The following is a 14001-nucleotide window of genomic DNA, read 5'->3' as shown; positions in this document are numbered from 1 at the left end:
ACATCAAAATTAGTGGTTTTGTAGCAGGTTTTGTCTCCACAGGCCACAACTATTTCGATTATCGCCCAAACAACCATCATAACAACAAATTTTTCTCTAAATCTATTTGGTTGTTAGAAGTTTAGTAGGGTTAGATGTAAACTTATAAAAGATTATTTCGAGTGATCTAACCTAAAACAAAAGCTTATTAGGCCTAGTGCCTAACGGATAATATCTGTAAGACCTTATCTTATGGCTCGACAGACTATATATGCTCGACTGAACCTCTTCTATGTGTTGTCTAATGATAGTCCTTATTATCGGACGGGTCTGGCTGGATTAGCTTCTCCCAATCACTCGTTTTTCATAATATGTCGAGTTTTTCAGATCGGGTATCGGGCTCACGGGCTAACTCACCCTCATTCCATGTATCTTTCCGACCCCCAAAATGAAAACCCAATCTTCTCACTCACTGTCACACACAAATAAATCTCCAATCTAGTGGAGTAAGAGCATGTCCAATGTGGGTGGGGCTGGGGCTCCCAATTCAAATTTTGGGAGCCCCAGCCCCAGCCCTCCAACCCGGGAGCCCCGGGGCTGGGCTCCCGGTGGGGCTGGGAGCCCCATGCTCCCGGGCTCCCTTTTGGGATCCCGGGAGCATGGGGCTCCCAGCCCCCAAAATATGGCCGTTGGGAGCTCCAACGGCCATATTTGGGGTGGATCCCCTAAAAAGGGGATCCACCCCACCTTATTTTATTTTTTTTTAATTTTTTTAATTTTTTTTTTTAAACTAATTTTTTTTTTAATATTCTTATTATTTTAAATACTACTTTTTTAAGTATTTTTCTCTAATTTTTATTTTTGTGTTTTTTTTTGTGTTTATCTTTTTGAAATTATTTCTCTCGAATAATATCACATTTTAATTCATAGTCGAAATCTAATAATTTATAGTCGAAATTTAAAATCAAAATTTCGCACACATACTTCGCACACGTATAATATATTGATTTGGGAGCCCCGGTTGAGAGCCCGACGTTGGAATTGAGGAAAACCCCGGGATCCCAAAATTCAGGGGCTCCCAAAATTGGGAGCCCGACCCCCACATTGGACTTGCCCTTGAGGATAAAGAAGAGGAATACATTACACAGTATATGTCCGTCAGAACAATAACTCGTACCCATACCTACCTACACATCTCTCCTGATGTCAAAACCTTCTTTTTCTAACCTCTCTGAAGATCTAATTCTTCAAATCATTCTCAAACTCGAACATGATCCTCGAGATTGGGCTCGTCTTGCTTGTGTATCTACTAAATTCTCAAATTTCATTCGTCAAATCTTCTGGAAAAACAAATGTTTAGAAACAATCCCTTCTATTGTTTCCGATCTTCTTTTATCCCCATCTTCCTCCTCTGTTCCTCCTTCTGGTTGGGCTTCTCTTCATAAACTCTCTGTTTGTTGCCCTGGTCTTCTTCATGCTGGTGTTCTATTAGAAAATTCAGATTTTGGGCTTGAACGTGAATTGGGTCCTCATGAAAACTATCAACAAATCAGTTCTGCTCCTACCCATGTTGATTTGATTTCAAAATCTCAACCAATTTCATCATCATCATCTACTTCTTGTTCTTCGAATCGTCCTGATTGTGGAATTGTTGCTGATAATTGTTGGTCTCTTGTTGATGATTTGTACTTTGATGCAATCTATGATACTTCTGAATCACAAAATGGTAAGTTAATGGAAGATCAAGTTGTGGTTAAAGGTATGGATATTGATGAAACTCAGGTACCCATTGAACATGGTAGTGATAATAATAATAATAGTAAGAAGAAAATGAAGAAATTTAATTCAATTGGAAGTCATTTAGCATCTAGGGCTTGGGATTTGAGTCGTGAACAAGGTAATAAACTTCTTGGTAGTAGATTTAGATGTGATTGTCTTTATATTTGTGATTGGCCTGGTTGTATTCACATAGAAGAGAAGAGAAAGTATATGCTTTTTAGGGGAATTTTCAAGAACTTTAAAATGTCTAGGGTTTGGAGGACTATTAATGATGGAAATAGGAGTAAAATTCCTTTGAATTGTGCATTTTGCCCTTGTAAGGAAACTTGGGATTTGCATTCTGCTTTTTGTTTGAGGGGTTTTGTTGGGTATCATGATGATGGAGAACCAGTTGTTCGAGCTTATGTTTGTGAGAATGGGCACGTTTCAGGAGCGTGGACTGATAGGCCAATGTACACTTAACTGCGTAAATTTCTCTTCTTTCATCGATTTTTTATCTGTTCTTCGAATTAGATTTAGTACTTGAGCTGAAAACAATGGCATTTTTTGCAATGTTTCTCGTTTTATCTAATAGTTGTTGACATCTTGTTATAAATTATGATTATGATTTGAATCCTCCATTAAATATGGTTGGTGTTTATGTTTACTTATTTCAATTTGATTAAGATACACGCACGTATATCTATTGTAGTTGAATTTGTATCAATTTCCATGGTGTTTGGTTTCGTTTAGAACTCATAATTTTCTTTTATGTAATTCTTTTTTTAATGATGTATAGGAACTCCCGTGAAACAACATGAAACGTTGATAATTGCGTTTTTGAGAAAGACCCCTAAGTAGGCAATGATAGAAAAACTCTATACAGGCAACGATAAACGAACTACTCTCGCATTGTTTATACTTATAGAATAAATGGGATAAATCAGAAGGTGAACCACAAATCCTAGGAATCAAACCAACAACCTCTTGAAATTTTCCGATTTATTTATTAAATAGACTTTGTTTCATTACAGAAAGTGCTCCGCTATCATATATCAGAGAGCCGATATGACTTATAAGTGATGTAGCAGAGACATTCCAGCTCACACCAAGAAGCATCTCGTTTTAAATATTTAATCTCCACACAGTAGTTGATACTTGTTGATTTTACGTGTATTAAGAGTATTATATAATAGGGTTTCCTCTGTGATCTTCTCGTAGAGATATAGTACGAAACATGAAAAGGCTTGGAAACGTTAATTTTACAGATTTAACGGAATCATAAGGCTTTGTCATTTGATGAAGATAAGAGGAATCTTCATGCTTGAAATTGCTATATCTGGGGTTCTTATGAGGGATGTTGAGTTGCTGGGAGATATCGTGATGGAAAGAAACAGTTGGATGGAACATTTGTCTATACACAATGATTCAGTGTAGGGAAATGCAGATAATAGAGGTCCTAAGTTCTAAGTAGTTAGGTTCTGGATTCGATCTTGTTTGGCTGAGCCCAACCACGAGCCCCGGCTACCCTAGGCAGTCTGCCGCCCTGTATGGCTGTATCAACTCAATTTTATATATGTAAGCTTCTTCCTATCACCCGAGTCCAACCCGCAGCTCCTAACTTGGCTCGAGTTATAGCCGACTTCGAGTAACTACCGGTTAAGCATGGTTCACATGGTCTTCTTTTCTGGACACATGTGCATAAACTGATTTAGATCGTTTTAGAGATTCTTCATCATTCGTAGTTTTCTTTCCTCTGTAGAATTTCTTTTTCTGGACACGTGTGCAAATCACCAGACTCGGGAAGATTGTGATCAACTATGCTAGATGAATGGATTCAATAACAAAATCCAACTTAATCTTCTGCGCAAATTGTTTTTGAGAGGCCGGTCTTTCTTTCATGATTATTTCCGGACGATATTGAATTATATTAACATGTCACTCTAGCTTTCAGTTGCGAACAAGCTAATATGGTTGCCGATACTTTAGTTGAAGCAATTACAACCATGAGTGACACTTTTATCATCCCAGAGATTATTTTGCAGTTTTTATAGGCTATGTCGCTTTACCATTTGCAAAGAGTGTTCTATTTTTCGGCGTCCTGATCTTTACATTTCTAAATTTTCATTAAGTGTCAGAGCATTTTAGAATCTTGCTGCAGGAACCTCTTTATGGAACAGTACAATGCTAGGTTGAAGCCTCTCTTTTGTTCTCCGAGAATGTATTATTGTATCATAATTTTATGCCTAATTCTTCTTTTCATGATCTGTTCAACCTCGGATGACAAAGACATGCCCAATGTTTAGAAAAACGTTTTCAGGCCTTTATTTTTTCTGTTGAAGAATGTTTTTACGCCTTGATGCGGGTCTCTTTGAGAATGTGAGGCCGTGCCTCGAGGCATTAAAGAGGCGTAGCTTCTATCATATAATTTTAATATAATTACAATATATTCTTCTATTAATAGTATACTTTATTGAATTTATTTGTAGTACTACAGAAAACAATATTTTGGTAGTATAGTGGAGGATATGAATGTTTTCGGTCAACCCTTCTGACTACCTCTAGAAATTAAAGAAAGTTATTTACAACACCGAAACATAAGTTTTGATGCAGTACAACTATATTTTGCGTTGATGCGTATCTTATGCCACTTTTTAAACATTAGATGTACCTTGGATTTCATCAAGTAAGATAGGTGGATTTCATCCTTTGGTACAAAACCAACACCTCCCCCAACCATTGGTGCAAAATTCTTTTGATCAACCACTTAATTAAAAATCATCAAACTATTTATTCTCAACATTTGTGGTGATAGGGGGCGTCTTGAAATAATTTTGTGAACCTACATTAGCCCAAGAAGCCAGTAAATAAGATCGAAGAGCATTGGATATGGGTTTAAAATCTACAAAGAGCATTGGATTTGGGTTTAAAATCTACAAACTTAATATGACATCAGATCTCAGATATCTACATTTGTCATCGACTAGTGACTACTAGATGTTCTTGGACTTACCGATAAAAGATAAAGGGAAATGCTAAAATCACAAAGGGTTTTGATAGAAGAAGTTATCCAGCTGATGTGGCGGTTGTGGTTTGAAAGTTTGACTAAATCTGAGCCGTTGAGAGATAAATATCACAACGACCACATCAATTGGGTAACTTCTTTGTCAAATCCCTTGTGATTCTAGCACTTCCAAAAGATAAAAGGTTAATTTCTTTTTGGCCCCCATAAGTGACCGGCAGTTCGATTTGGCCTCCAAGAACGAAAAAAATTCCAATTTTTTCCCAAACTACCCTTAGGGGCTAAAATGAAATTATTTCTAAAAAATTAAACACAGAAAAGCCACCTCATCCCTCCCTCTCTTACCCCCATTTCATCACCTTTCTCCTCCACTTTAGCCCTCATCCACCTCATCATCTCCTTCTCTGATGAAAGTCGTCGACCGACCAATTTTTCGGTCAGCGACCTCTGAACAAAAAAAAATGAATTTTCTTTTTGTCTTTCTATTTTCTCGTCGGTGAAGAGGGGAGCCCTTCACCGGTCGGATCTGGAAAGCCTAGACCTTCAAGGTATGGATTCGAAGGTCCGGATTTTACAAATTCGGCGGGCGAAGGGCTCCCCCCTTCGTCGGCGAGAGAGAGAGAGAGAGAGAGAGAGAGAAAATATAAATTTTTTTTTCAAGAGGTCGCCGGTCGAAATTTGATTAAACTCTTACATAGGTGCCAAAAAATAGAGATCTTTAATTCTTGTAGTTCTCCAATGCAAAATTTTAAACTTGTTTTTTCGCACTTATTTGGTATGGTTATCTTTGTAGAGAAACAATTAATTATTTTAGAAATATATGAAGACTTGAAAACTATTGGTTTACGTTCAAAAATTGATGAATTAGACGATCAGAAATATCTGAAGAGGACACTCTAGAATAAAGTGTTTTATTGAGATATGTCAGTTCTACACTTGATCACGTCATCTTTGAGATCATAGTTGAATTTTCCGTTGGAGATGATTCTTTAGAAAAGAAACTCAAAAATCTACGTGGCACTTTAAGTTTTTAAGAGTGAGTTTTGCATCAAAAATTTTGTTAAAAAACTTTCTTTAAAGGGGCACTCTACGAGACACTTTTATGAGGTGAATGCATTATTATAGAGAGTCTCAATAAAGACACTCTAAAATTAGAGTGTATTCTTGAGTGTTCTAAGTGTCACTTATTCACACTCGATAACTTTAGATCAATAAAAACTCTTGTCTTTTATACTTTTTCCCTATCGAATTTAATAGTGACATGTGTGTCAAGTAGAAATATTTTTGAAGTCTCAATTGGAGACAAAAACAACAATTAGAGTGTCTCTATACTTTCGTTTAGAAAAGAAAATCTTCATTGATACTTGACAACTATGACTTTAAGAATTTTCTTAACAGGAAATTGGGCTGGAGACCCAATTTTTTGTTTTTTTTTGTCAAAAAGACAAGTCATCTTTTTTCCTTCTAGGCACCATGAAAAGTTTGGAAATAGGCTTGAAGGACAATTCTAAAAATCCCTTAATTTTGTATACCTGAATTGACCTTTGTATAAAGGAAAATTTTAGAAACACCCTCAGATTTTCCAAAAACCCTCACATTTTATATAATCTTACTTCTTAGTTACTTATTTTGTTAGGGTTTGATTTTGCGAAGCTTTGCAAACTAGTTTGCAAACTGATTTGCAAACTGGTTTGCACTACTTTGCAAATTGGTTTGCAATCTGGTTTGCCTTGCAGAGCTTTGCAAACTGATTTGCAAACTGGTTTGCAATCTGGTTTGCCTTGCAGAGCTTTGCAAACTGATTTGCAAACTGGTTTGCACTAGTTTGCAATCTGGTTTGCCTTGCAAACTAGTTTGCACTGCTTTGCAAATTGGTTTGCAAATTGGTTTGCAAACTAGTTTGCAATAAGGTCAGTTTTGTCTTTTCCCTATATTAGATAATTTACAAAAATGCCACAGGGAGCTGAAGCCCATAAAAAATTGTCCGATCCTTTTTAACCAAAGGCCAAAGTTTGTAGGGAGTTTTGGCCAAATTTCCCTTTTCTTAAAATGTCTCGTTAGAGATCTTCTTAGTGTTGCATTGAAGATGTTGTAGTATGAGTTCCTTAGCTCATCCCTTCAAAAAAATTCGAATCGTCTGAAACTTGTGCAATCTTAAGAAGTGCCTTTACTCTAGTTTTTATTTTGATCTTCATGATGTTCTCATTTTACTTTTGTTTTAAACTCCATTATGAAATGCATCTAAATCGAAATGGACCATGGTTATGAACTTTTGCCAATTTCGTCTAACTTGTGGTTAACAATTGAATGACATAATGAATGGTAAAATTCGTTGTTCTCCACAAGGCGACATTACTCATAGTGATGGCCGCCTATATGATGTAATCCTTGATCAGTAGATACTTAGCCACCGAAAATAAGTTAACTAAGCTGGGCAAGACGGATGGTTTTGGGAAGTTTAAATTTTAGTAACTACTAAAACATATGTTTTTTCTATTTTTATTCCTCACAAACCTAATTTGAATCGGAAAACCCTAATCCTAGCTCATACCAGTTTCCTTAAAGTTAGGATTTTTATGCTATAAAGTTGGCTTGGGTTATGAAGTTTAAGCATCCGATTCCACAAGCTCTGCATGTCATTGGCATGAAATTTTATTCGACTTTCTAGTCTGAGTTGCAATTGAAAATTTTCAGAATTCTATCTCATTGTCTCTGCTCATCAATGGAGAAGAAGAATAAGCTTACTGTACGTTCTCTTCCACCAATTCCCTCACTAGCTCCATGGCTCTACTTACCTTATAATGAAGGAAGAAATCAAGTATTCTATAATCTTCTTCAACCCAATAAGAAAAAGAGAAATTACACAAAGAGAATAGAGGAGATAGGTAGAAGATCATATTGGCAATCCCCATCTCATGAAAATTGGTTAGTTATTTTATGTAATGATAAATTTGAGTTTAAAGATACCACCAATTCAATTCGGGAATATGGAGACTGCTTTCTTTGGAATCCTTTGTCATTAGAGGAAATCAAGTTACCTAATTTACTCAATTGGTTTGAATCTGATAAGTATTTTATATCTAGTTGTGTCTTGACATCCCCTCCCTCCAATAATAAAAGCATGATCTTCTTCTTATTTGAATGGTTTGCAACTGACTTACTACTCGTATATTGCCGTCCTGGAGACCATCAGTGGAGATCAGAGAAGTTGTTTTCGCTTGAAGATATTAGTTGCGATTTATATGGTGGATCCTTGATTTGCTTTGGAGATAAATTATATATTTTTTTCAATAATCATTGGCAGCTTGAGATAGAAATAGACAACAAAGTTGAGGATGATACCCCCATGAGACCTTTTTCCATTAGTCCCTACCCGACTTTGTTTCTTGATGGAGTAGAACTTCGTTTCCAGCAAAGATTTGTGGTATGTTTTGATGAACTATTGATGGTTCATAAATATTACATTTCTAGAGGGTCCACATCCTTAAAGAGGTTTATTTTTGCAATACAAATTTGTAGATTTGATTTCTCTTCAATGGTTTGGGAAGAGTTAACAAGTTTAGGCAATCATGTCATATTTCTTGGAGAAAACACTACAGCCTGTTGCTCAGCAACAGAATTAGGTCTTACTAGAGGTTGTATGTTTTATACATTCGATGGAGATCAGAACTTGTACAAATATGACCTAGAAGGAAAAAGTATTACAGTTTCATTGCCGTTTCTAAATCTACCAATGCCTTGTTTAAATTTCGAATGGCTCATGATACGTCCAATTGTCAGGTAACTTTGAAAAAAAAAATACTCCCGCATATATATATATATATATATATAGGTCTTGCTTATTTCTTAAATTGTCTTTTACATCGCTTATATCACATACATAAATTTTTTTTTTTTTAATATAGTAAGGTGCTAAACATTCTGCCATAAATTTTAGGGTTTGTGATGACGGACGAATGAAAGGTAACAACAACGAAAAGGAAGATAACACAATAGATGCACATCAAAAGAAAATCAGCATAACCAATGAAGAGAAGGAGGTTGTTGGGCAAGAACTTGAAGAAGCAAACTCATGTGGTAATCTGGACAAGGATATCCTAGCATTGATAGCAAGTTATCTCCCTCCAGTAGATTACGTACATCTTCGTGCTGTAAGTAGATGGAATCGATCAGTATTACCTGCATCAAACTGGCGAACTTCTTTTGCGATGATACATTCACCGATATTATCTTTATCTCCATTGTTGGTCTTTTCTGAAGGTAATGGATCCAGATACAATTTCATAGACCCAAGGCATAATAATGAGAATTACTTCACTAGTAATCACGAAATTTTATTGGGCGCTACTATCCATTTCTCGAAAGACGGGTGGTTACTAATGACGAAAGGTGAGATGGGTATTTTCTTTTACAATCCGTTTACAAGAGAGTCAATCCAACTTCCGGACTTACCAGTAGTACACTGCAACAATCAGTTCTATGACATCTCATTCTCGTCATCGCCTAATTCTTCAGATTGTAGAATATTTGCTATTACAGTTATGGATGATGAAGATTTGCAAGAAGTTTTCATCTCCTTCATTACTAGGGGACAAGATATTTGGTGGTCGGGCGTCTATTCGAGGTCGAATATATTTCAGCCGTGCCTCTATCCGAAGTCGAATATATTTTGGTCGTGTTTAAACAATTCAGTTTTCTGCAATGGAGCTTTTTATTCTCTAGATGATAAAGGAAGTTTAGGTGTTTTTAAGACTAATACTCGCTTGTTCGAGGAAATTCTAGCTGGTCCCAAATGTCTCTTTAATCCTGCCTACCCGAAGGTGTTGGTTGAGTACGAAAGGAACCTCTTTTTAGTAGATTTAGGGGATTTTGGACTTTCGATTCGGATATTTAAATTGGATTTCTCCAGTATGAAATGGGTTAGAGTTGAAAGTTTGGGAAAACATATGATGTTCATCAGCAATACTTCATGTACACTAGCAGTTGCTTCCAATAGTAACATGGAGAACAAAATCTATTTACCTAGATTACATGGTGATAGCATCATATACTATTCTCTTGAAAATGACAGGTGTTACTCTGTTGGGAGTCAGACCTCTATCGATGGTTTTTACGACACGACGGAGTTGTTAAGTGGTAGTTGGATCCATCCTAACCGCAACACAAGTGGAAAAACTTGACTGGTTTCATGTGTAGGTAATTACAAAACCAACACTAGAGTTTGAAAAAGTAAGGAATTTTTTTTGTTTTTTGTTTATACTTTATATTAGTGTTTGAATTAATCTTTTTGTCAATAAAGTTTGATTCTGAACTCTTTTGAAGTATAATTGTTATATAAAAAGAACAAAGTTCGTACCAGTTTCCTGAAAGAAGTTTGACCTGCCATATTGAAAGAGTTGATGTTTAACATCTTATCTGTGGATAATACGCATTTACATCTTTAATTCAGAGATGTTTTCAAGATTAAGGTTCTCCATTATTTGATCGAAGTGCTGCTTCCATATCTTTTATCCGTTCCCTCTACATTAAGTCTTGAAGGAACACTATTGGTTGGCTGAGATCAGTGCCAAAATTTTCAGACACAGAATCGTCATTTATCACAAAACCTGCGACGGGAATTGGTTAATACATGATATAAAATTCAAAATATATAATACAGGAACACTACTATGTTCCTGTATGTAACTAATGCTGCTTTTTTTTTTTCTTAAGAAAGATATGTGTCTCTCCAACTGCTCTGTTTGCAATTCCATTCTGCATTTAGAGGGTATAAAATTACATATGTGCAATTATATAAATGAAACTGGGATGAACACAGGGTATAGGTGCTCTTTGTCTTACATATAGGCTATGTAGTGCTTCTGCTAGGTTGGAGATGGAGAGCTGCCAAAATGAGAACAGTTCACAAATTCTGCCATTTCACTAAGTATCCTCAGCCAATCTCCTAAAACTAGTTACTTACTTAAAAAGCAGATTCTTCTTTGTTTGCAAAACATATTCCCACTATTAGACGAAGGATCTTTACATACTGATTAAAAGGCTAGAGCAGAACTTAAGAAGAAAATCTAGCTAACTTCAAGTGTATATATGACAATAAGCCTGAAAATTTAACTAACCTCGGAAACTCCGGACAAGAATATTCCTTGAACCTTGCCCTCCTATATTTGCAAGTTTATAGAAATTCCAAATGTGTTGAGGTTGTTAAGGTTTTTTACTTTCAATAGAGTGATGTTTATAGAAATAGGAATTATCATCCTTGTAACATTGTGATTTTATCACTTATAAATGGAAATTGTTTCCCTTCGCTTCAAAAAAAAAAATTGGGTAATGTTTATGTCAGAGGGTTATAACTCGCCAACGGGCTACGGTCACCCGCACTCATATTAGCCATGGATGCTTGGTGTTCGTGTCGGGTAGCCACCAAGTTTGGGTGGGAGGGCTCAAGTTAAATCTTTTATCTGACCTCTCACCGCCACGTTTGGACGCAGTGTTGTCACTCGACCCGAGCCTATTGGTGTGATCAGATTGAGGCCCGTTTACATTACATGAAGTGGTGGAGTTCCTTACACCCCATTTCCCTCATGTCCGTGCTCAATTCCAGTGTTTAACAACCAAGTTTGGTTAGGTACAATAAGAACGATTGGGATCCCTTCTGGTTAGAGAGACTCGAGCCATGTAGAGTTAGTCGACCCCGCCCCTCCACGTGATCCCTTCTGATTAGAGAGACTGGATTGTCAAAGACTAGTTTTTCTTTTTTTCCACATTGGACCTGTTGAAGTTTGACACTAGGGCACCAACCATGTAAGGAACAAGATTTATTCTAAATCATCACTCAAAATTTACTCAAGATGAAATCACAAAAGCACGGTTAAGCAATAATAAGGTTTTAAGCATGTTTTTGTAATAGAATAATAGACGGTGAACGAGAAGTGGAACAGAGATGAGAACGAGATGGAGAAAAAATCTTCTAGGGCACACGATTTTTGTTTAGAAAGGAGTCTAACAGTGTCTACTAGCATCGTTAAAGGTCAATGGGTTCTTCTCCGAAGCGCAGAGTGTTTATAGATTTTTTTTTTTTTGACATGACATGGGTACTAATGGAGCCGCTCACTTGTAACACAAAGGCTGAGTGCTTTTACAACCCTCGCTTAGAACGCACGTGTTATAGTATTGAAATGTAGCAATGAACCTTTTCTACCAGTCTCATTTTAGAATTGAAATACATTGTTAGTTTCTAGTCACTATCACACTAGACATCGAGGAAATAGTTAATTGAGTAGAAAAACTTGCCAGTACTTTATTCAGACTTAACCAGTAAAAGATGAAAAGCAGACATTAGACTCAAGTACACCTCTTTGAACAAAAAAAAATCTACCCAAAAGTTGATGAGAGTGAATAATTTCTTAAAATTACTTCAATTGGTTTTTGAATTGCAAATATCTAGAGAAGCATTGGGAGTCCATTTTGGTAAACTCAGTAGGCAAATCACAATCATGTACTAGTACTATTTTTTTTTAGTTAAAACGACATTTTATTTTTATCTGCTTAAAAAATCTATTAATTTATAAAAAAAAATTTAATTCATATATTTGCATTTTATTTAGTTAAACACTCAAACCTAATATAACCAACACAGTTATTTATTAGAGTTGACAAGTACTCCAATGCACCATTGTTGTTTTAAAAACCATCTTTTTGTGAAAATAACTCTTACACTTCTAGTGTAATGCAACCCCCATTGAATTTTTTTTCTAAAATTTAGTATTATGCAAGCATTTTGCAACTATTTTTGTAAATATTTATTAGAATTGATTATTACACTCCAAATGTCCTTCCCCCAAAATTTTTAAACAATTGCAGACTCACCGCAAACAATTGCAAACTCATCGCAAACATGTGCAAATACATTGCAAATCCACTACAAACAATTCCAAAACTCTTCAAACAACTCGCAAATAATTGCAAACTCATTCCAAATACATTCTAATCTCATCACAAACGTTTGATAACTCATTCGAAACAGTTCTAAACGCATTGCAAACACCTGCAAACTTATTGCAAAATTGTAAAGGCATTGCAAATAATTACAATTTGTTTGCAAACTATTGCAACTGTTCGCCCAAATCCATTCCAAGCAATTGTAATACATTGTAAGTGATTGTAAACACATATCAAGCAAATGTAAACACATTCAAATTTGTAGTTACTACTAGTGTACTGCTATTAAAATTTGGCCGTGCCTTTGGGGAATAAAGAATTTTTTTGGGGAATAAAGAATTAGTCAATAAAAATTGAGTTGGAGGGCATATTCTTCTTTTAATCAAAATTTGACTTCATCAAACATTGCCCCCCATTTTTCATCTTCTCTCTCTCCCTCACTATCTCTTTCACTCTCACTGACTATCTCTTTGTCGTTCTCACTATAGATATCTCTTTGTAGATTAGTTTTTTTTTCTCTCACAATCTTTATCTCTCTTTCTCACAACCTCTATCTCGTCCTCTCTCTCTTGCAGTATGTATAGATCTCTCTGTGGAGATCACAGAGTTCGTGGTCACAAGACGTTTTGCAATCACAAAATGCTCAGGGTCACAAAATATTTTGTGTCCACGAAATACTCGAACGGTTTCGCCAAAAACCTTCCTCGAGGTCTGGTTCTGGCGAAGGGAACACTTTCCTTCGCCGGAACAGTGTCTGTGTGTGTGAGAGTGAGAGTGAGAGAGGGAGAGAGAGGGAGAGAGATATCAATTAAGAAATAATGAAAGATTGAAAGAAAAACAGTGAAAAATCAAGAGACATAGATAGGGAGAGCAATAGAGAGAGATAGTGAGAGAGAGGGTAACATTAAGTGAGAGGGGAGAAGAAAGGAGAGAGAAGATGAGACAATGGTAGTCAAAATGGTGGTAGTGGGAAGTTGCGGTGGTGATGGTGATAGAGAGGATTCTTCTTTCATTTTGAAGAATGAATAATATCTCTCTTTCTCCCATCCTCCCACTTGCTTTGAATCTCACATGGTATCAAAGCGTCCAGATACTTTCCTCTCTCAAAGATATTGATTCAAGCTAGTTGAGAAAATCGAAATGGATTCTTTTTCTTCTGAGAAGTCGTCTTCATCCTCAACTTCCAAAACTCATCCACAAACTTTAAACATCACAAAACTCTTCTGAGAAAATCGAAATGAATATCTTGGGTTGTAAATGGGTATACAAAACTAAATTGAAACCAGATGATAGTATAGAGAGAT

At 36.0% G+C, this 14001-nt stretch overlaps 2 protein-coding genes across 2 annotated transcripts; both read left to right on the top strand.

Annotated features, from left to right (window-relative positions):
• The first annotated feature begins 450 nt into the window (after positions 1–450).
• LOC147534067 (phytochrome A-associated F-box protein-like) lies at positions 451–2464 on the top strand. Its single transcript, XM_086650626.1, has 2 exons — positions 451–491; positions 1101–2464. Exon 2 carries the CDS (start codon positions 1183–1185, stop codon positions 2218–2220), a length of 1038 nt encoding a protein of 345 aa, XP_086506752.1. The 5' UTR covers positions 451–491; positions 1101–1182; the 3' UTR covers positions 2221–2464.
• Positions 2465–7153: 4689 nt separating this feature from the next.
• LOC147534066 (uncharacterized) lies at positions 7154–10117 on the top strand. Its single transcript, XM_086650623.1, has 2 exons — positions 7154–8539; positions 8697–10117. Exons 1-2 carry the CDS (start codon positions 7482–7484, stop codon positions 9937–9939), a joined length of 2301 nt encoding a protein of 766 aa, XP_086506749.1. The 5' UTR covers positions 7154–7481; the 3' UTR covers positions 9940–10117.
• The last annotated feature ends 3884 nt before the right edge of the window (positions 10118–14001 follow it).

Source organism: Eschscholzia californica, unplaced genomic scaffold (assembly GCF_041429995.1).
Source record: "Eschscholzia californica isolate CP2 unplaced genomic scaffold, dmEscCali1.0.p SCAF_6, whole genome shotgun sequence".
In the NCBI taxonomy this organism is placed as follows: domain Eukaryota; kingdom Viridiplantae; phylum Streptophyta; class Magnoliopsida; order Ranunculales; family Papaveraceae; genus Eschscholzia; species Eschscholzia californica.
This window is presented reverse-complemented; position numbering and strand designations above follow the sequence as displayed.